At 41.8% G+C, this 24,217-nt stretch overlaps 1 protein-coding gene across 1 annotated transcript in view; it reads right to left on the minus strand.

Moving 5' to 3' along the window:
• Positions 1–1,327: 1,327 nt before the first annotated feature.
• Positions 1,328–24,217, minus strand: part of LOC126281983 (cholinesterase 1-like) — a 73,757-nt gene continuing 50,867 nt past the window's right edge. The window contains exons 8-10 of the mRNA XM_049981366.1: positions 20,220–20,343; positions 11,443–11,575; positions 1,328–1,568 (exon numbers count right to left, since the gene is read on the minus strand). Coding sequence (XP_049837323.1) covers positions 1,418–1,568; positions 11,443–11,575; positions 20,220–20,343 — 408 coding nt within the window. The 3' untranslated portion in view covers positions 1,328–1,417. The remainder of the gene's footprint in view (positions 1,569–11,442; positions 11,576–20,219; positions 20,344–24,217) is intronic.

The following is a 24,217-nucleotide window of genomic DNA, read 5'->3' on the forward strand; positions in this document are numbered from 1 at the left end:
CTAATTGATATTCACCTTGATTTGGATTACGTGATACCCACGTTTTCTCCTTTTTGCAAGTTTCCTGTAAAATATCGACAGTAGTTTTAGGTTAAATTGCTTACAACAATCTATGAGTCTTTCCCCATTTCTGTTGGTTCTTTCAAGTGCTGGATAATCTCCAACTATTAATTTAATTTTTATTTCTTCGCAAACTTGTGCATTAACGTCGTCCACTAAAATTTTGATATTTTCTTTTGGTAATTTGGATATTTCGTGTTCTAACATTTCCCAAAAATCTTCTACTTTGTCAACATTTGTTCTGTTATCTAGGTTGATAGGTGCATGTGCATTTATAGTGGTGTAACCTTTATAGCCTGACTTGAACGTCAGAAATGAAATTTTTCTGATTGGGAGCGAAAATTATTGATTCCGTAAGTTGCTGTTTGACCATAAATGCTGTCCCCAATATAGTATTATGGGAATTTTTAATAGCTTGTTTTCCTTTTTATATTCTATATCCAACTGACTAAAATGCATTTTCATCCAGATACCTTGTTTCTTCTAGTGCTAATGCAAGTATGTTGCGTTGATTGAGAGTGTCCGTTAGGTGTTTTAGTTTTCCAACTTCCATAAATGTGCTGATGTTCCGAGTCGCCAGTAGTTTCCTCTTGGTTCTTATCTTTGAAGAAGTTCTAGGAAGTTGCGACTCTTCCTTACATGGCTTTCTAGGCTCTCCAGAATCCAAAGGCCTAGCTGCATCGCTATGAATAGCAATGGAAGATTGCTTACTTCCTGGAGTAGTTTTCCTTTTGAAATTTACTATCATGTCTTAGGTTAAAGTCTAGTTTGGGGAAAGGTAACTGAATCTTTCCATGATAAAAATTCAAGCATTTAGCTTAGAATTATAAGTGAGGGCGCCACTAACATGTGGGACAGACGCCTTTTGTATTTGCCCACTGTGGGAACAGACGCTACAGTCTAGTGCTTTTAAACAAAAGCCTGCCTCTTCCGCCAGTTGCGCCATTCTGAAGATCTTCATCACCGCTTTCACTCCTGTATATATATTTGAGGAGCTCCATTATAGCTGCCTATACCTGTTTAGAAATTTTTACATCGAATTCAGATGACAAAAATATTATGTTCGTATAGGTTCACAATGAACAACCAGTTGCTCTCAGACTGACAACGGGATCAAAAATTCAAGATCCCAGTTCACTGAACATAGTAATGTACTTATCACATAGTGCAGGATAACAAATTACACATCAGTACTGACACCAGCTACACCTTAGCAATTCGTCATAGAAACTTAGTTAAGACACTTTGAATGAAATTGTGACTGATGTAGTGATGATAATTTTTTTTATAGACCAAACAGAAGCAACATTCAATTTACATTGAACATTTCATGAGAATGTATATCACAGTATATCACTCAGTGTGAAGACAGTATTTCTCTCCAGAATTCCATCCGTTCCTTGAGCAAGTCCTGACGTGTCACAAATTCGAGTTTCATATCAAGGTAGTTGGAAGCATTAGCCGTCAGCTTTTCCCACACCATGGGATTTCCAGATGGTGCCGGATCCCTGGAAAAGAAATTGACGATTTTGTGGTGCATTGTGTGTATCTCTGTCAAGCAGAAAGTATAAAAAAGTTCATCTGATCAAATGTAACATAAACTCTTAGCTTGTATTTGTACGGGAAGAGAAACGATTTGTTTGGCGTATGAGAAAATAAATTGAAAACAAAATTCATCAATTTTACAAATTTAGAAAAATGACAGAATCACGCCTAGCTCGAGAGAATATAAATGATAGACACGAAAGTTAATACGTGGTTGTCTTGGTACAGCTGCACACCAACAAACAGCGCTGGGATGGCCAAAGGTAATTTGTACAAAGCTGGGACAACTACATAGCCAAATGGTGGCAGGGTTGTCGTACTCACCTCGTTAACAGTACGAGGGCGGCAATAACTCCGGCAGAGGTAACTGACGGTTAAATATTTGTCTTTCCTATCTTTATAAACTATGCAACGTCGTCTGCTTAAAAGTGCGAAGTAGTAAGTTTCAGTCAAAGACGATTAAAGGTTTATGATCGATAAATGCTGTTATACAAACGACGAGAGAGGAAAACAGTACCAGCAGTAACATCAGTTTTGATTACATCCGCCGACAAATTTATTGCTTTGAGCACTGTCTGCAGAAGAAATCAGGGAGGCTGTATGTAAATGAGGCAACAGACCAAGTGAGTATTGTTTATTGCTTGTCGGAAGAGGCAGTGTCTACAAAGGGCGCTTAATTTAAACGGTCCAGTCACATTAACGTGGTCGCCACTTATATTCGACGTTAATCTGCAACAACCGCTCATAGAGGAATGCGGTAAACAGTGCAGTCGGTCTTGTCTTGTAACAACGTCTAAAACGGTATACCCAATGACTTTCGGGTCAAAGGTGGAAGCATTTCCAAAACATATAAGTTCGTAAACTATTCGCGTGCCGCCGACCGTTCAGTGAACGTTGCTGTGTGCGGGCCTCCATAGAGATGTCTGATTCATGCACCCGTGCTTACTCCTGTTTATCGGCGACGAAGGTTGGAATTTGCACTCCAGTTCCGCAACCGGACACCCACAGATTGGCGACAGGTTTTCCTCTGTGATCTTGTCATTCTGGAATGCACATTGGATCAACATAGGCATGAATCATTACTTGGCGACCATGTTCATCTCTATATGCAGCTTGTTTTTCCTCGAAACCAGCACGACAATGCAATGTGTCACAGAGCTCACAGTGTACACGCGTCGTTTGAAGAGCACCAAGATGATTTTACCGTGGCCCTTAGCCAGCAAACTCCCTGTATTTGGTGTATTTAAGCCCAGTGAGGAATCTGTGCGATCAGCTCGATCGGGCTGTTCGCACCACGGATTCTCTCAACTGAGTAAGTTAGCGAGGCTGGCTATGGACAGAGTCAGCATGGCTCATTTCCCTGTTGGTACCTTCCTGAACCACACTGACTCTATTGCTGTAGTGGTCTGCGCTGTGGAAGGCGGTTATTCAGGCTTTTGACAGAGGGTCATGTTAATCTGACTGGGTAGTGTATACACAAGACTAAAGTCAGTGGACGAATGTTGTCCTCATAGATGACTGAGTCTACTTAGTGCATAATGCGTGTTTTAATCTGGTGAGAACATTGCGACCATTTTCATCAATAAAAAACCTGTGAAAAGGACACTTCAAAAGACAGTAAACGTATGTGCAGATGAGGCCTTTTACGTTTATGGATCTCCTTGTTTCCTTGCAATAGGATAGGACACCATTCTATAAGTTCACTATAATCTTGAGTACACAGCTTTCGTCTCAACAGCAGACACGTCATTACGTGCTGTGATCAGTTTCGTACTCCAGAGATCTTGTTTTGGATTCTTCATGAGTCGTGTTGCTGCTGACAGTCTTCCACCAAAGGCCTTTCCCGATCTGGTAGCACATTTCCACGAAAAATTGTATTCGCTTCTTACGGGGCTTTTTGACACAATGACCAGCATAATCAGATGTTGTGTGTGCTGCATAGCTTCGTGCAGCAATCACATTTGGTACTGGAGTTATTTTAGCTGGAGCCGACTGGCGCATATTATTGAAGATTTTTAATGACGTGTGTTCTAACTTAAGTTATTTACCAGAAACGTATTTGAGTGTGTTTTACACCTTGACTTTGCGGAAAATTCAACACTTTCAACAGGCATCTGAAGAACTTATCGTTAATATTATGAATTTTACCTTAGTTCGTAGAAACGTCTGCATATATTTTTAACTAAAATGTAAGGAGGTGATTGAGAAAAATTTAGCAGTTCAGCCACACATTGTAACTGTGGGGTTTAACTGGAGCTGCTCTGATGAACTCATTCCGCTCAACGGAGGACGTTCTTATGCTTCATAAAGTGACAACTCTCTTACGTTATTCGAATGGTTCATATAATTAAGTGCATTTTGGAACCGTTTAATAGTGGCCACGCTCCAAATCAGTAGACTGTGTAAGAGAGAATAATGATATAAAGGTACATTCATTCTTCTTTGTAGTCGTTAGAAATTCAGGGCTCGTTGCCCTGTTCCAAAACTAGCTACACCATTGGCTTCAAGCATTCATTTCCAGATGCTTCAGAAGCTTGTTTTTAACACATCAATTAGGTTAGCAAACGCATTCCAAGTTATTTACAGAGGCATCCAGTAATAGTCTTTAACTTCGCCAATTCAAAAACTGAGCAATTGATCTACAATGTTATCGTTAATTTGTACTAGTTCTCTCGGTATGTTATTTTTTCTGAGTACAAGTGATCAGCAGAGTATTATCATTTTTTTCCATTTAGTTTCTCCATTCCTTGTTGAATTATATCTAGAGTTGTGGCGTCACCCTCAGGCTGGCCAGTCCAACCAACGAAGGGATGTCCGGGCCAGCGGTGGACGTTGTCTTACCTTCCGTTACTGGAATGGCTCTCGCTCATTACCCTGCAACGCGACGTTCTTCCATCAGTGATGGACTAGGTTGCTACATGCTGTGGCACGATGTAACACTTCCTCAGCTGGCTACGTGATGCGCATCTCGCTCCCTTCATTACACCACAGGCCGGAGTATCTATGCTGCCAGCTCAGCTAGTGGAAGCAGAGTCCTTTCGGCGTCACGCGTTCAACCAGCATATTCTCCACGCCAGTCATCAGTCGAATGTGACGTGAAGCTACCACAGTCTCACCATGCAGCGTCACCAACTAGGTGAAGCCGCTGATCCTCGGGACATCAGCTAGCCCTGATGGTTCCAGACTTGGAACTGGAACTACCAAGGCCAGTGGGTGCCACCGCCTGACTCTCCAACCTATCTCTGTTGGTTCAGCACTGGATGCCTGCAAGTCCTGCCAGCTGCTTCGGACCGCGTGCAGTGTATGCCAGCCCAGCCATAAAGCCTGACTGCACTGCGGAGCTGACCATTTATTGCGTCTGACAGAGCATCGTCTTTGTCAGCTTCTGTTACGATGCCACAGCATTCCAGTGCCTCAGTAGTCACACACTGGTACCAGCCGCATTTGTCGGCACGACCCTCAGCCGTCGACTCCTGTATCTAAGCATCGATTAATAAGGAATGCTGTTACTGAGTGAGTTATACTATAACAGCATTCCTCATTACTTGATGCTTTCATATACGATTCGACAGTCAAGGTCCAGGTGCTGACAAGTGCGGCTATTACCATTTGGTGATTACTGAGACGTTGGAATGCTGTGGTGTCTTTACAGCACCTAAGTGAGTTATCTTGGAATACTGGGGGATTACTATTACCAAAACCACCTGAAACCAAACCCAGCAAAGACGCAAGTTTCCATTTTTCACCTGAAGAATAAAGAAGCCAAAAGTCCATGTGAGTCGGAAAGGGCAATGACTAGAATACTCCTACACTCCGAAATACTTAGGTGTGAAATTAAACAGAACTCTGGCATTTAAACAATAGTGCCGAGACACTAAGCAAAAGATTAGTGCTAGGAATAATATCATTCGTAAACTGACCAACATAAATTGGGGTGCTGACCGACAAGTGCTTAAAACAACAGCCATTGAACTCAGTTTGTCAGCGGCTGAATTTATCGCGATTCTGCGGGAGAATTTAGCCTATGTGCAATACACTGATGTGGCCATAAGTATACTCCTGCATCATGTCAGGGTGTTTCACGCCAACGCCTTCAGAGATATAACCTCTCATAGGGACAGCTATCCTCAGTATACGGCGGCAAGTTGCTGCCGAGGTGACGAACAAGAAACATATGACAGATAATAGTCACTGCCATATACGGGCACCAACAACAGCTCAGGCGGCTTCGTTCAAGAAAGAGCTTCTTTTGGACACCAGGGCCAATCAGCCCACAGTAGAAGAGAGGAGACTTCATCTATAAAAGGTGGAAACACCAAATTCATCTAGAAGCAACAAATTCTTCATAACCTGGAAGGCTCCCAACAGGCTGAGGACTAGGGTCTTAAATTGCAAGTATCACCTTGCCCAATGGGGCTACTTCGATGGGAAACCTCTATGTGACCGTGGGAATTTCCAAACTGATGACTATCTACCGACGTACTGTATTCACAGCTAGGTAATAACAAGCCAGTCTGTGTAGCTGAATATTTGGCCAAGTATATGTAACTTAAAATTTTATTATTATTGACAGAAACGGAAATCCCATCCCAGAGCAGTCCACAATTATCACTTTGGAATTGGAAGTGGTCATCTTGCAACACTGTTGGCCCTTGCGGCCCTGACACTAGATACAAGCAGTGCAATGTCATCAGAGTAATTACTTAAATAAAATGAATCTTTAGCACACCACATTTATAAACCAGACTACGAAGTATAAAATATTTCTTCCTATCCCCATACAGAATACTAATCCCATACCGACAGTCCTGAAAAATAACGAAAAACGTGGGGTGCATATAAAGTACTGTAGATGAATCATTCATGCATAAATCAGTAAATAATATAATATTAAGGAAGTGCAATATCTATGAATCAGTTATATATTGCCTGTGCTCCACGTTTATCGATTTGTATACTACAAGCATTTTCATAGCTGTTAAAAATTCACAATTACAAACTTTCAGGACTATCTGTATGGTATTAGCAGTCTGTATGGGATTGGGTAAAATTATTTTACACATGTTACTCTAATTTGAAAATATGGTGTATTGAAAATCTATTTTTGATTAAATAATAATTTTCTGCTATTTAGACTTGTGTGTATGTGAAATTTTTCGATAGATTTCAAATGTTTTGATGAGATTACAACTGAGATTGTGGTAAGTATCAGATCTATTTCAGTTTCACTTCACCTGACTCAACCAGTGCATTGCTTCCACCTACATATATCTGGCGAAAAGATCGTGTAGGCAGAAATGAGAGAGATTCGAGTGCACTCTGATGCTTACCAGCAATCACCATTAACACGAAGCGATTTCGCGAGTGGAAAAAGAGGGAGGGGGATATGGAAGTGCACACAAAGTACTCTCTGACACACAACAGACAAAAAAGCACGTTAATATTGCATTGTTATTCAGTTCTCAGCTATTTTTGTAATTTCAAGTCTGCAGCTCTTCGGAATTTAGTTTAAAATCTGTTGCAAAATTTGTACCAAACAGATACTCTGACGTAAAAGGAATCTAATGACAACAGACGAAAAAGAGAGGTGAATCCTCTATGATCCATTAACAACGTTTTCTTTCCTCTTCCTCTGGGACAGCTTAGAACAGTGTTGGTGATTCAACAGCTATGAATCCTTTTCCTAAATTCTGATTAATATTCATTGTTCCATTCTGTAATTTAGTTCGCCCCTGGGCAGTGACCCATTGTGCTGCTTACACGTCTACAGAGTTTATTTCTTTGAGTAGTTAAATTTTTATTTTATTAATAGTTGTTGAGTGATAATTTGATTGATAGAAGCTCATGGGCTATTAGTTTCATGTTTTATAATGTTCAATAACAACACCATTGTTCCAGTTTTGCGAAAATTATTTCTCCACAGAGAGTCTGTACTTAATGTAGCAAGTTCTACCTTAAATATTTCTATTGAAATGTCATCCAGGGACACACTAACTGTCTTCATATCCCGGTTAAATCAATACAAGCAATCTGGTATTAAGTCGGGAAAATACGAAATTGGTATGCGGGCGAATGTATTTTTTCCTTCTTGTGAATCTGATTTAGTAGGTATGCATTGTTTCTTTTTGATTTTGTTGTTCAGTTTATCAATTACATCTGGGTTGTATTCATTTCTCCATGCAATTTATTTTATAATGTTAATTTCTTTTTGTTTATCATGGGAGCTGAGTGCGATTTTATGTATACGACTAAATATGGATCTGAAAATATCCATTTTGTGTTGTACTGGATGACATGAGGAGTTGTTAATTACAACGTCACTAGTGGTAGGTTTTCTGTAAATCTGGAAGGCATGTTTGTTGTTTACATTAGATATTGTAAGGTCAAGAAAATTGATGCCTTTATCTACTTGATGTTCTACGCTGAGGTTGATGTTGTTGTGCATGCTGCTGAGGCCTTTAGCAAGTTTCTCAATCTCCGCAGTTGTACCATTGTACAACATAATAGCATCACGCACATACCTTTTGTAGTATATTATTTTATTTTCAGAAGCTTCAACAGCACATCATCCACAACAGTAAGACAAACAACCAATGCCACCACAAATCAGGTATTTACAAACTTTTATGTGACAATTTCCCACAGTTCTACATAGGTCAAACTATAAGGAGTTTCACTATAAGATACCGTGAGCATATGGATGCCTTCCGGCTAAATAATTTTGATAAATCCATCTTTGCAATGCATCTTAAACACCATGACCACTCAGCCACAGCCATTGCAGAAAACCTACAAATACTACACACTGTGAACAAAGGAAAGAAAATGAATGTGCTTGAAGAGCTAGAAATTTATATCCACAGCTCTAACTCACAAGACCTTATTCTCAATGAACAAGTGGAGCTTGCAAACAAATCCTATCTTCACATATTTCATGAAATATTCAACAACAGAAACTAATTATCCTCTGATATACTAACAATGTAATATTCTATGGAAATTCGATATACCAGTCATACAACAGCCCAAGTGTCAATATCGTAATTTGCAATAGTCATATTGTAAACACAAGCTGTAACTGTCATTGTATAATGTGTAATAGCTTTCAAAATTTCTAGTGTTTAACATTATTGTACCTCCTAGATCTAAGTTCTCTGACAAAAGTGTGCCTCAAAACAGTTCTAGCTGTCATTTTTTTTAAATTTGTAATAGCTTTGAGTAATTTTATATATATAACATCATTGTACTTCGTAGATCTAAGTTCTCTGACAAAAATGCGAATCAAAAAATTTCAAAATGTGTATCAAAACACGTCGCAGTCTATAATAGCTTTTTAAATTTCTATATATGCAGTACCTTTGAACTTCCTGTGGCTAAGTTCTCTGACCATAACCTACAAGTTTCTGTATGAGCAACATCTTTACATCTGTTACATCTAATTTCTTTGACCACAGCCCACATGTTTGTATGTAAACATAGTGTATTTCATGAGTGCACCTCATAATAGTGAAATATGAAGCTATACTTGGTAAAACTGAAATGTTGTTGTTGTGGTCTTCAGTCCTGAGACTGGTTTGATGCAGCTCTCCATGCTACTCTATCCTGTGAAAGCTTCTTCATCTCCCAGTACCTACTGCAACCTACATCCTTCTGAATCTGCTTGGTGTATTCATCTCTTGGTCTCCCTCTACAACTTTTACCCTCCACACTGCCTCCAATACTAAATTGGTGATCCCTTGATGCCTCAGAACATGTCCTACCAACCGATACCTTCTTCTAGTCAAGTTGTTCCACAAACTTCTCTTCTCCCCAGTGCTATTCAACACCTCCTCATTAATTATGTGGTAGAACTGTCGCCACAGCATAACTGTAATAATGGTGCTTCATCTTTATGTAAGTACCGATATATTTTCGTCAAATGCTGCCTTACCAATTACAATTGTCCCCCTTGTATCTGTGTAGACACCGGTAAATAATTTTTTGCATTTATACAGTGATCTCCAACAGTATAAACATGTAAATGAATGTATAAACACCTGAGGATGGGTGCAAGCCCGAAACTGGTCGTGTGACAAATAAATAACCTTTTATTGTGACTGGTAGTGGATATTTTTCTACACCCAATAAAGGAAAAGTCACGGACTTCTACAGCATCCACTATGGATAAAATTCACTTAAAGAAATATTCGGATGTTTGTACGATTCGATAACGTATGCTCCTTCATTGCCAGACTCTACGTATGACTCCTGGTTCCAAACCTTGGTGACGTATCATACAGAGTGACGGCATGTAACACTGTTGATGGTGATTTGTCCCAGTGAATAGTTCTCTTGGTGACCATCTTGGTGCTATTCGAGAATAGTAACTTACGTACTGGCACCATGTTTTACCCGTTACCATCATCATCATCATCATCATCATCATCATCATCATCACTATGCACACATTCAATTATGCACACACTCAACACAACAGCTACGCCCCCAAAGAAGATGCACACTTGATACCCACAGTCCGAATGGTTAGAAAGTACTGTTTCGCACTAAATTCTGAAAAGTGAAAAAAAAACCAGAATCGAAGCATTTGCGAATTGGTCTACAGAAGGATACTGAAAATTAGGTGCCGACCTGTGTGGCCGAGCGGTTCTAGGCGCTTTAGTCTGGACTCGTGAGACCACTACGGTCGCAGTTTCGAATCTTGCCTCGAGCATGGACGTGTGTGATGTTCTTAGGTTAGTTAGGTTTAAGTAGTTCTAAGTTCTAGGGGACTGATGATCTTAGATGTTAAGTCCCATAGAGCTCAGAGCCATTTGAACCATTTTTTTGAAAATTAGGTAGGGTTTTAAGTAATGAGGAGATACACCGCAGAATCGTCGAGGAAAGCATTATGAGGAAAATACGATCAGGGAGAAGGAACAAGATGATGGCAACCGTGTTAAGAAGCAAGGAAGTAAATTATATGGTAAGAGAAGATTCTGTAGAGTGTAAAATATATAGGACAGGACAGAGATAGGAATGCCTGGAATAGATAATTAGGGAAGTTGGCTGTAAGTGCTATTCTGAGAAAAGAGATGTGGCACAGAACAGGAAGTCATGGCGGGCTGCATCAAACAAGAGGACTGATGTCCAGAAGAGGACCATTGGTCAAATGAGTAAACATCTGTGCTGATCAGTATCAGCCTCTACAATGTATTATAAGTTATTCCAGCGTAAGCATTTAGTAATTTCAGTTCAGCACTATTTGTTAAATCAAGCGTGTACTCGCTTTCCTACCATATAGTCCTCTACAATACCTGATGGTCTTAACTGCCACTATGTTGACCAACGTTTTCTTTTCGGCGACAAAGGATTTTCCTACTTTCCTTTGTAGCAACAGAATTTTTTTTGTATACAGTTTAGGATTTGTTCTCACACAGGCTACGACAACAACAAATTAATAAGAAACATCCTGGCAGATAAAAACTGTGTACCAGACCGAGACTTGAACTCGCAATATCCTTTCTTCCAGGAGTGCTACTTCTGCAAGTTTCGCAGGAGAGCTTCTGTGCAGTTTGGAAAGTAGGAGACGAAGTACTGGCGGAAGTTAAGCTGTGAGGACAGTGCGTGAGTCGTGCTTGGGTAGCTCAGTCGGTACAGCACTTACTCGGGAAAGGCAAAGGTCCCGAGTTCGAGTCTCGGTCCAGCACGCAGTTTTAATATGCCAGGAAGTTTCATATCAGCGAACGCTCCGCCGCAGAGTGAAAATCTCATTCTGGCAACAAATTAATGTTATGTTCAAGCAGTAGTTGACTGAGGAAGCTATTACTAACTAAAAGTAAATAATGATGATGTACTCACCTGTATTTTGGGAGATTTGTCCATAGTGTTGTCATCTGATCTGAGACTTTTAAATCGTTGGAATTAGGTTCTGTGCCTGGTTTAAATAAACCGTCTGAAAACAGATACGTAGTTTCCCCAGCATGTATCATGCCTGTAAAATAATTATACGTTAATCGTTGGAAATGGATTAAAGTAATTGGGATGTTAGTAGATATTCTTTTTTAATTACAAGACAAACCAGGATGATTTCTCAGAGCATGCCCACTACATCGCCATCAGGAAAACCCAGTAATTATTAAAATTAAACAGGAACTACTTCCTAATTTTCTGCAAAATTATATAATATTTGTTTAAAAAGAATAATATGACATCTCCCTATGCACCAGCAATGACAACAGTTAGTGTAGCACAGCACCAACAGTAGGTCACTTCGGTTTATCATAGGAGAATTGAAATTAAACTGTCAGAATTCCTGCCTCTAATGCACGTAATACCAGGAATAGAAACCGCTTTGAAATTATAAATAAATAACAGCAAAATCTTACAAATCGAATAGAACCCCTACCAGCAAAGTAGGCTGGGCACTACTAGTGACTTTACTGCAAGTTGAGAGTGGAAATGCGACATAATGTAGGTAAAGGTAAAAACAATAAGGTAATGAAGCAAATTTACCTAATGTTACTTTTGCATACCAATATTCACTTATGGTATCACGCATTAGACGCTACCCACTTCTCGACTGACTACTTTAGGTCTGTAAGTATTATATCTTTGGAGCCTCTAGGACACAGTTCGAGTTTCTTCAACTAGCCGTTACTAAAGTCGCTAAAAATCCAGGGTGGTGCAGACAGGAAATTCATAAATCCAAGATAGCCGATGATGGAAGGCTATAAAATACGACATGGTGTTCGCGGGAATTTAAACATATAAGATTGCAGTGATTGTAAATTTGAAAGAAGCCACCATGGCAGTAAGGGAAAATTTAAAAATGCAAGATGGCAGTAGTGTCAAATGTAAAAACGAAAGAGGATGTTGAGCGGGAATTTAAAAATCATGGATCTAGCCCAGTTCTGCTTGTAGCCCCTCGCCCTTTCCTCCTTTCCTCCACCCACTCCTCTCCCCTCTATAGCTGGAAATAGCCAAAAAATGACGTAGTCAGCATAAGTAAGGTAGTCCTGTCTTATCAATATAAGAATCTTATTTCGTTTTCCACATTTCAAAGAACATTACTTTATATGTATGTATGATTTAAGATATGCGTAATTAAGGAGACCCAGTCTGAAATGTGCCTGACGTATCTCCATATTAGAAGTAATAGGAAACTGATGTGTGCATTCAAGAAACTGAAACACAGCTATTGTTGCCTCTCTGTTGCGTGATTATATTCGCTGACCACAACTCTGCGTCAAAAAATGTAACGAGTGTTTAAGCCACCTGATACATCTCACATGTCAAAAGAGCCTTTAGCAGTCGCCAGCCGCTACCTACAGGGGAGAGCAAAATAAGAGGTGCTCAGCTGAGCAGTACCTTACACACTCAACTCTGTTAAGTTTCCAGTGCTATAATTCGGTGCATATTTTCAACTTGCCTCTGAAGCTGAACACAGTCCCTTGTCATCTGTTCCCAAGATCCAACGTGCGCATCGATATGCAAAATCCCATGTAGTAATTACATGAACTGTTTCCATAACTTCAAATCGCACTTTTACGGTAGTCTTTCAACTGATAGAATGTTCTTATGCATAACATCGCATTTTATTTTAGGATGATGTGTGTTATTGCCAACCATTAGGAAGAAAACCCATAACTCCACAAATTTATTTCGATTATTCCAGACATCAAAACTGATGTTTGATGATGATTCTGTGGGAAACTGTCTTTAGTCGAGAACACCAAGAGCATTTTCGTTCTGCCTCATACTGATACGTATGTTATCACCTGTCAATAATAATTCCCAAGCAGTTTTATCTAATGGAGGCTTAACGATGTTGGTATGTTAAGAGCCTCTGAAGAAGAAGTTGTTTTGTTTATCAGCATTGTTTTCCCTGTGTATTTTAACATAATTTTCAAAACCTAATGCCGTGTAACTCCTCTTAGGAAGTATAATTTTAAGCAATATATTATGCAATCTCCTCATGCGCCAGTATCTTACTTCTATATTATTAAATCATTTCCTTCAACAGTTACTTATGAATTAATAACTATCCACACTTAGCTGTTAGATCACATATTTTGATATATACCGTGTCACGGGATTTTATGTTGGTTTAATAAATAATAACGCTGCCAGTTTACCCCATGCCCATGCCATAGTTTTCTTTTGTGACTCTTTCTCATTTGTATCACCATCTCCTCATTTCATTCGTATTCTTCTTCTACATCTGCTTTCACACATGCTATGTTTTCTTTGACCCCTTCTCGTTGATCTTTGGCTGCCTTGTTTTCCTTTTGAAAAATCTATCACTACCACTCCGGTCTCTGAGAAACAGGTTTAAATGCTCTTTCCAGACTAAGCTTCAACTACCTGTTTTACAACGCCAGTTTCCTGCAGAGATTTATGTCATAACTTCAACACCTAGCTTTTTAGAGTATTCGTTTGACAAGTGGAATAGAGACAATTGTTGACAATCATAATGCTAAATCAATATATGGAACGATTATAAGCAGTCATCTCAATCTATACCATTGCTCAAGCATAGCAGATGATATCTAACACAAATATAAATGTCGAAACAAAACGAAAATATCCATTACTTATATCATTAAGTTTGTTTATATCTAAAAAATGTATGTATTATCACTCTACGCTCATATGCAAATTTGGAGGAATGCATTAAAAGTCGTGTCCAGGTTAACATGATCGCTGAATGTATTACTCAAATCATGTTCCTCTTCTCTGAAAACAGTAATTCCACTAGCATTTTTTCTAATTAACTGGTGCAGATTTTTGAAATGTTCTTGGCACACATAAAAGCAGTCCACACCATAATGGTGACCCAAAGAAAAATATGGCTTCGTATTACTTTGTTTATCACAAGCAATATCTTTGAAATTAATTGTTGAATTTGATAGCACTTTATCTGGCGATATTATATCTTCATTATTCAAAGATGTGAAATACACAATGCATTTCTAGTTTTCACGCTCGTGTCCTAGAAATTTATGTTTATATTTCTGAAGTGATATGGACTGCGCCTACACTCTAAGAAAAAAAAAGGAATTATTCGAATAGGACGAAAATCGGTAGATGTGATGATGTACACGTAGACACAAACAAACGACTACAATTTCTGAAAAATTGGGTGATTTTTAAGAGACAGAGCTTCAGAAATTGGGCAACTCAGTAACGTGTTGGTCTACCTCTGGCGCTTATGCAAGCAGTTATTCGGTTTGGCATTCATTAGTAGAGTTGTTGGATGTTCTCCTGAGGAATATCGTGCCAAATCCTGTCCAATTGGCGTGTTAGATCGTCAAAATCCCAAGTGGTTTGGAGGGTCCTGCCCAAACGTTCTCAGTTGTGGAGAGAATCAGTGATCTTGCTGGCGAAGGTGGGGTTTGGCAAGCAAAACAAGCAGTAGAAAATCTCGTCGTGTGCCGGCGGGATTATGTAGCTGAAATATTTTCTGTAAGGGTACTGTGGATGACAATCAAAGGGGTCCTGATAGGAAAAGGAATGGCACTACAGACCATCACTCCTATGTAGCGGCACCCCCTTTTAAGATGGGAAAATGTTAGCTTTAGTGAAATATTTCTGAGTGTACAAGCTACAGCCAAGCGTTTGCCCTGTTGGCAGTAAGTTACGCTACCAGCGGTTTGCAAAGTAGAATGGAAGCCACAGGGCCATAGACCTGCTGAAAAGGGTAAACACAGCGGTTTGCAAGGCGCAAGTTACAGGCAGAAGGGGCCCACTGACCCGACCGCAGTGTTATGAGTACATGACTAGGATCGGCGTGTTAGCAAAACAGAGGCGCACAGCCGTGTATAAATAGGTGCCGGTTCACTAACAAGGCATTCAAGTGTGACAGCTCTCCTGGACGGTGGGGCATGTCGCAGCACTGGTACATGCAGCAGCAGATGGGGTGCCAGCATTCCAGTCCATGGCAGGTCGCTGGTTCGACCCTATGAGGCCAACGAGGGGTCCACAGCCAGCCAGTGGCGGGCCAAGCCATGGCTCGCTACTGCACGTAGTCTTGTTGGCTCCTAGCACACGCCGGATGCATCCCAAGGTGAGGGCCGCAGATTCGGACGCCACATCACGGGAGCTTGTTGTCGCCGCGATCTTACCCAAGCCGGTGAGAAAGCATGCTGCAGGCCACCTTGCAGCTCTCAGTGGGCGGCGCTGAAGTGGCAGGGACAGATAACGCTGAGTCGACTGCTAGCGCATCCTGAGTCGTCACAACTCGATGGCCGTACGAGGCCGACATACAGCAGGGCGTTGCACTGGTCGCTGAGGCAGCCATTCTGCGACAAGCCGTTTCACAGAGAGCAAAGTTGTGTGCTCAGCATTGCAGGACCCAGTGACACAGACTGAGAGGAATGGGGGCACTGTAGCTGGAAATAATAAATCACTTGGGAATCTCGGACGAATTTTAATAGGGAGCATCCTGACAGTTTCCATCCTCGTGCAACATTCTATCTACATCTTGTTGTCGGGCTGTATGGTGGGCAACAATCAGTTTGGTATCCCATCGCTGTCTGGGGCATCTACAGACATGTCTTCGCTGATTACTGGGTCTCAGTTCGAAGTGGGGCTCATCACTGAAGAAATTATAGTCCAGTCACTGGGATTCCAGGCCGAATCGTTTATTGTAGGACGTAAATTTTCGAGGAGACGAATCCTGTGGGTCCTGTTACTTGTTCCGTCACTGGTAAACATTAGGAGAGACTTTTGGGCACCAGCGTGATTCCAACCATTCAACAGCATGTATGTGAGGGTAGGATCATTATTATAGAAAATGGCGCTGCTTCGCACATTACGCAGCCATTGAAGTGGCTGCTGCACAGGCATCTTGGAAATGCTGGAATTTTCAGCCGTTATTTCCCCGCAGCCGCCTGTTCAAATCACCTGATTTTGATCCGTGGGTCTCCTGTCTATGGGGTTATCTTTATAGACGTTGTGTTCAGTGCCCTAATTATGAATGTAGCTGACTTGAAGGCGTACTTTTCGCATCGCATTCTGAACATAACTCCAGAGACACTCCGAACTTTAGTGGATCATGCTGTTTCACTATTTCCATTTGTGGCAGAAAATGGTGGACAGCATATTCAATATGTCCAGCACCAGTCTCACAGCAATTAAGAACTGATGTCATTTTGCATTTTGTGCCGTTTTTGAGCTTAGGACAATTGAAAACTGGTTTTTTCCATTCAGTGTTGTGAGGTAAGAGGCGAGTTATGGGGTCCTGAAAATATTCTAAGTTTGGAGTTGACGTGGCCGCATGGGCCATTCGGCAAGTCGGGGCTCGTCAGCAACCATGTGGTGCTGAACATTAGCTGGAGCAAGTCTGAGTCTGAGGGTACGTAGTTGAGGGCCGCCATAATTTTTTTTTTTTTGAAAGCCCGCAGTGTGGTACAATTTGCCTTGATGGGAGGGCTTACTAACAGTAGCACAAGCAGAACTTGTGAAGTCATTTACGTTGAACACTACGGATGTTGTAGTGTGCAACTCAAACCATAGCCGTCATGTTCCGATTAATCTGTCATTTGTAGCGGACCACATTTACTTTAACACGCTTACAGCACAATCTACTGGTAAATTTTTCGCAAATTTTTTTATTGTTCCTTGACGTTTCCCCTGCGATCAATAACACACTGTTCAAATCTGACGTCATTCTCAACAGCGTTTTCAAACTGGAACTTCTGTTATGGATACGCTATATATACAACAGCATCACCAATCTTTCACCTCCTCCAGAAATACTGAGATACAGCGACAGTTCGTTTCAATTACCTAAAATCAGAGGTGCGGCTACCTGTGTGTCAAGTTTCTGCGCTCTAGCAATTTTTTTAGCAAGTAATGACAGTCTCTCAACGGATGCCATCGAACATGGTGTAACGTTTAGCCAGTCCCGTAAATACTCGTTTATGACAGCTCTCTTTAACCTCATAATGCATATGAAATTGCCTTACTCAATTTATTTACTTGCATTGTTATGGAATTACATTTTCCTAGCGACATATAACTCTCAACTTTATCTACGATAAGGATGGTATTCGTTGCTTCAGTTGCTATCCTTATTTGTTTACACTTCCGTAACAAGCATTACATCGAGAAACAATAACGTCGCCTTTTGGAATCAGATAGGTGATATGGAAGTTTTGGACAGAGTTACTTTAAAAACGCCACTTGCAAATTCGGTGACATTATTTTCACCTTGCTGAGGGAGGCTGAGTCATACATCAAGAATGGTAACGAGAATAATACGGAGAAATGAAAAAAATATGAAACGTTCAGTTACAACAAAATTCGCAAATGATGCGAGATGAAGAGTTATATGTATGTCGATATGAAGTTGAATGATAATATAGGTCTAGTTTTAGTTTTTGAGATCGATGTTACTGAAAAAAAAACCTTATAAATAGTAGAACATCCAGCAAATATTCGTAATATTTACGTCCTATGTGTTGACTGTAACATATACGGCGGCTCAAAAATGGTTCAAATGGCTCTAAGCACTATGGGACTTAACATCGCAGGTCATCAGGCCAATAGACATCACATACATCCATGCACGAGGCAGGATTCGAACCTGCGACCGTAGCAGCAGCGTGGTTCCGGACTGAAGCGGCTAGGACCGCTCAGCCACAACGGCCGGCTTATGGCGGCTCATTTCAAAATGCTGCTCCCACACACATGTTACATCAGGTCCACCTTGCTGTACCGTCTGGATGTAAGATTGTTGAATAACCAGATTCGCCTATTTACATGCCGCCTGCAGTGAGATAATTTCAGAATTAGTTACATCAATTAGAGATCAAGACGGAAATCTTGTGCATTACTACGGTGACAAAATAATTGTTCGGTTGCACTTAAAACACGTAACTGGCATCGTACTCGTATACAGGCAAAACACTCGGCGAAGTGACAAATCGGAAAAAGCAATGTCAGGTATGGCCTTTCTACCGTACATTCCCAGATTAACGGACAGAATCGGTCGTATGCACTAACAAGGGGGAAAGATTACTTAAAAACCGACAAAGAAGATCAGAAAGTATCTCAAATTGACAAAGGAGAAAAGGAATCCACTTGCAACGTCGGGAAAATACAGCGTACGACGCACGTGCAGAAAAGTTTATGTTGGAATGGCTGGACGATCAGTTAACACGAGGATCACGGAACATAAGCAACATTGCAGGTTGGGGCAGGTGGAGAAATTGGCCGTGACAGAGCACGCTCTGCCTGAGGCCGACCTTTTAGTAAAATTCGCCGACACAGACGTTCTGGCTTTAGAAAAGAGTTATCACACACGCTTGTTCAGAGAGGCTATGGAAGTACACAAAGCCGAGAACAGCTTCAGCAAGAAAGAAGAAAGATTCAGGGTAAACGGATCCTGGCTTCTCGCGCTGCAGCCGACGATCGTCGCAGGCAACAAGAGAACCGCACCGGAAACGACAGCGAAGAAGCCCTCGGACGTTGGCGCGCCAGGTACATGTAGTCTGCGGCCGTGAGCTCGGCTCCAGTCGGCCACCAGCAATGGAGGGTGAACCTTTGACAGCGTCAGACACTCATGCCGGTGGAACGTCATAAAAATCACCAGACTAACGTCGTCCGACGAATCCGAGACAGAACCCAACAGGCAGTTTCGAGCACCTTATATTTTTTGCAACAGGATGATTTGAAAAGTGACTGAAAAGGTCCAGAACTAGTCTTTAGTTAATAAAGAAAAACTTGTGTGCAGCTTGACTTTTTTTTTTTACAGTTTTGTTGAATCATTTCAGGTTGCTGCCTTGTTGCCATCCAGCATGCTGGAAGTAAGTTTCGTACTTCTATTTAGTTAATACATTTGAGAGAAGTCGTCTGTCTCTCTCAGTGGATTCAGCTGAGTTAACAAAAACACTGATAACATACTTTTGTCTTGGATTAAGTTGTGATAGTAAAAGTAGTAGTACCATGTTTTCACACTGGGGTTAACTACATATTATACGTAAAAAAATATTTCTTTGAGTGTTGGTCGCCAGTTTTGTGGGGAACCTTCCAGACAATCGTTGTCACATTTGATGCCCCGTTTTTCTCGAAGCTGAGAGAACTGGTTAGTGCGTATTCGGATACTACAGTGTGGGTTTTCATTATTCTGCTTGTGCCATAGTGTAAGTCGTGGAGCAACACGTCAGTTTTTCCTACATTGCTGTTGCCGGTTGTCGATGGAAGAAGCGCTGAATATATACTCTTCCCTTCATAGGCCATAGCTCCCTGCTATCTTAAGTGAAGCGTATACACGTAATTTTCAACGATAAATGCATATGTGTGTGAAGGTTATTGGCTGACAGATGTGGATTTAATCTGTGCTATCTTCCTGTATGAGCGATGAAGAAACAAAATTGGTATACTTGTTTATGTCGCGTAATTCGTCGCAGGACAAGAAATGTTTGAGAAAATCAGTCAGATCGTAGTATTAACCAATAAAGAAAACAGAATTATTCCATAACTGGGTTTTGGTCAAGTGAGGTGAAATTGAACGCAGAAGAAGTAGTCCAACAAAATAAAATTCTTGTGGAAACACTATGGCTTTTTATCTAACTTTTTGTATAAATGTGTCACGCTTTAGATGGAAGCGACGCCTAATGGCGCAATCTTACCGTATTTCGTATAGCCACGGCCGTTGTAATCGAAGTAGTAGAAGTGTACAGGTACAGTGCTGGAGTTCACCACTGCCCTAGCGAAGGAATTCGCTGGTTGAATGAAGTACAGATCTGAAAACAGCTGCAAATAAACAATTACCCTGTAAAAATAAATGGAGACATCAGCCAAGTGTGTCAACACAAAAAAATGGCTATAAGCACTATGGGACTTAACATCTGAGGTCATCAGTCCCCTAGACTTAGAACTAATTAAACCTAACTAACCTAAGGACATCACACACATCCATGCTCCATGCAGGATTCGAACCTGCGACCGTAGCAGCAGCGCGGTTCCGGACTGAAGTGTCTAGATCGACTCGGCCACAGCGGCCGGCGTGTCAACACATACAGATAACGTTGCAGAGGGCTGTCCTTGTCATATCTCCCAACAAACTTCCGTATTTTTTCCCTGTGTTTCTCCTCATAACAACAATATTAGAGAAACAGCGGTTTGTCGTTTGTAATTATGTGATCTGAAAGATGGTAGTACTGTGAACCCCATATTCGTGTGGTTCGCTTTACTGTTCTGTTGTAATAAAGCATTTGGTAGGTAAAAGTATCAAAGGAATATTTCAGTAAGCTATTAGAGCTATTCACCACTTGGCCAACGGGTACACTTAGACTATACAGACAGAAGGAAATGAATCTGTGGTGTCACCCAGACACCACACTTGCTAGGTGATAGCCTTTAAATCGTCCGCGGTCCGATAGTATACGTCGGACCCGCGTGTCGCCACTATCAGTGATTACAGACCGAGCGCCGCCACACGGCAGGTCTAGAGAGACTTCCTTGCACTCGCCCCAGTTCTACAGCCGACTTTGCTAGCGATGGTTCACTGAATTCTACGCTCTCATTTGCCGAGACGATAGTTAGCATAGCCTTCAGCTACGTTATTTGCTACGACCTAGCAAGGCGCCAGTATCCGTACTATTGATATTGTGAATCATGTACCATAAAGAGTGACGTTCTCCATGAATGGATTAAAGTTAAGTATTCCACCAGCTACGTCCGTTTTTCTCAATTCTTATTCCCTTGTCATGTTCCAGACCTCACGCCAGCCTGCGTGAGCTGAGACGCGTGCATTTCGGACTCCTTTAACCATACGGTTGGCTCTCCTGCCAACCACAACATTGGCGACGAGGCAAAACCGCGTTCTTATCGATATTGCTCTGATTTCCTTGTGTAATGGCTTTTCCACAATCTCCAGATGTACTGTCCGAATGTTATCACTTACAGAATCAGCAGACGCAGGCCTTTCTGGATGCCCTTGGACAGCTCGTCCAGGGTCAACGTGCGATGCAAAACGATGCGGCAGCAGCCGCTTCACCGCTAACGCAGCCACAACACGCTGTTGCACCCACCTTTCGACCTTTTGATGCTGCACTGGAAAGCTGGACGGAGTGGTCACGCCAATTTGGATTCCATCTCGCCGCCTACAGAATTCAAGGTAACGAGCGGCAGCCTTTTCTGCTTTCATCCGTCGGGTGCCCACGTACCGTGTGATAGTCAAATTATTTCCCCGACGCGACGTAGCAACTCTGTCCTACGAAGAAATTTTGTCTGCATTAGATGCATATTTCAAAGAATCAGTCAATGTAGTTGCGAAAAGGAATACCTTCTTTCGTACAAAACGTACGGCAGGTCAGACTAATAGGGAGTGTCAATGTGGACTCACTTATTCAGATATTATGGTACGTGATGCAATTGCACAGAACGTTTCTGATGTTCGTATAAGGGAACAGATTTTGAAACTAGTAAATCCCACCCTTCAACGAGTGCTGGACATATTGGATCGGCAGGACACACTTGACTTTGCTCAGGAATCATTTGAAACTTCGCCAGCAGTATGTCAGGTTCACCGGCCCGCCGGTCGAGCTGCACGGAGCAATAAACAGCCCTCGCGCCCGGCCTCGCAGCTGCCGCCAGGCTCTCAGCCACGTGTCCCTCGTCGGCAAGCAAATGCAGTGATCAAATCATGCCCGCGGTGTGCTACTAAACATTCGCGTGACAATTGCCGGTCACGCCAAGCTATTTGCTTTTACTGTAATACAAAAGGACATGTTCAGAGTGTTTGCCAGAAAAAGCTCAGATCGGAAGCTCAAAACCTTTCCAGGCCCTTTGCTTTGCGCTGGAATAGGAATGGAACCAAGGATACTCAGGCTCTCGAAACTTCGCCCATGGAAATTCATGGAGTTCATTCCACTCCGCCCAGTGCCATTCTCTCTAACAGTGACTGTGTTCGTCCCAAAAATAGTGTGCGTCGACATCGCCGGAACTCCCGTCAAGTAGCAAGTGAATCTGTACCAGTGTCAGTTCACGTTGCACGAGACAGTCGCTCTTGTCGTCAGCAGTACAATAAACTTTTTGTGGACTTGGACATTAAAGGCAAAGTGATACCATTCCAGCTCGATACAGGAGCTGCGGTTTCCCTGATCAATCAAGACACTTACAAACTGCTGGGCACACCTCCGTTGCGTGCCGCAAATGTTCAGTTAACAAGCTATTCAGGGCAACGTATCCCTGTGTTAGGACAGTGCACCCTTCTTACTACCTACGAAGGACAAACAAAACTTGTCATTTTACGTCCTTCGTTCTTCTTCTGCAGTGAACTTGTTTGGTTTCGATTTATTTCAGTTGTTTAATTTGTCTATAGTAAATCAGGTCCTATTAGTGAACCAGACGGTGCCTTCAGACAGTGTTTCTCGTCTATGTGAAGAATTTGCAGACATTTTTGCACCGGGCCTCGGTTGCGCTAAGAACTATGAAGCACATTTGGAACTGAAAGTAAACCCGCAACCGAAATTTTTCAGAGCGCGCAATGTTCCCCACGCATTGCGTGATGAGGTCGCAAAAACATTACACGATTTGATTCGCAAGGTGTAATTGAACGTGTGCAGGCTTCTCTCTGGGCATCACCCTTAGTAATTTTGCCAACACCTTCCGGAAAGTTAGGACTTTGTGTGGACTTCAAGGCAACAGTGAATCCACAACTAGTGATGCGTACTTGCAAATACCGGTGGACGAAGAATCCCAGCTCGTTTTGGTGGTTAACACGCATCTTGGTTTGTACCGATTCAAACGACTGCCATTCGGGTGTGCATCCGCCCTGCATTGTTTGAGCAGTATCTACAAACTGTTTGTGCGTCGGTCCCTACTGCAGCTAATTATCCGGACGATATTGTGATCTCCGGAAAGACGGAAGAAGAACATTTGGCCAATCTCCAAACATTATTTCAGGTCTTGCGACAAAATGGTCTTCGCTTTCGGGAGGACAAATGTGTGTTCTTTGCTGGGGACTTACCATACTTGGGACATGACCTCAATGCCCAAGGCATACATTCCAGTCCAACGCACCTTCGTGCCATTCAAGACTTGCCTTCGCCGCGGAATTTGAAGCAGCTACAGAGTGTGCTGGGAAAAAATACGTATTACAATAAATATGTGCCGCATGCCTCTTCCATTTCAGCTCCGCTTCATCGCTTACGCCGTAAGGGTGTTCCGTTCGTCTGGACGACGGAATGCGAGCGCGCCTTTTGCCATTTGAAATCGGCGTTGCTTTCCAATACTTGCCTTACGCCATTCGATCGCCGGAAGCCCCTTTTGTTGATGGTGGATGCATCTGATTTCGGGATCGGTGCTGTGCCTGCTCGCAAAGATGGACCACACTATCGCCCTATTGCCTTTGCGTCCAAATTCCTCTCGACTGCGCAAAAAAATTATTCACAGATCGAGAAAGAAGCATTGGCTCTCGTATTTGGTGTTACAAAGTTCCATGATTTCTTGTATGGTCGTCACTTTACCATAATCACAGACCACAAACCTTTGACATCGCTTTTTCATCCGACCAAGCCTGTACCTCCACGTACAGCGCATAAATTCATTCGCTAGTCTATTTTCCTTTCACAGTACCGCTACTATATCTTGTATCGGTCCACTGCTAAGGACGGAAACGCCG

Source organism: Schistocerca gregaria, chromosome 7, assembly GCF_023897955.1.
Source record: "Schistocerca gregaria isolate iqSchGreg1 chromosome 7, iqSchGreg1.2, whole genome shotgun sequence".
NCBI lineage: Eukaryota > Metazoa > Arthropoda > Insecta > Orthoptera > Acrididae > Schistocerca > Schistocerca gregaria.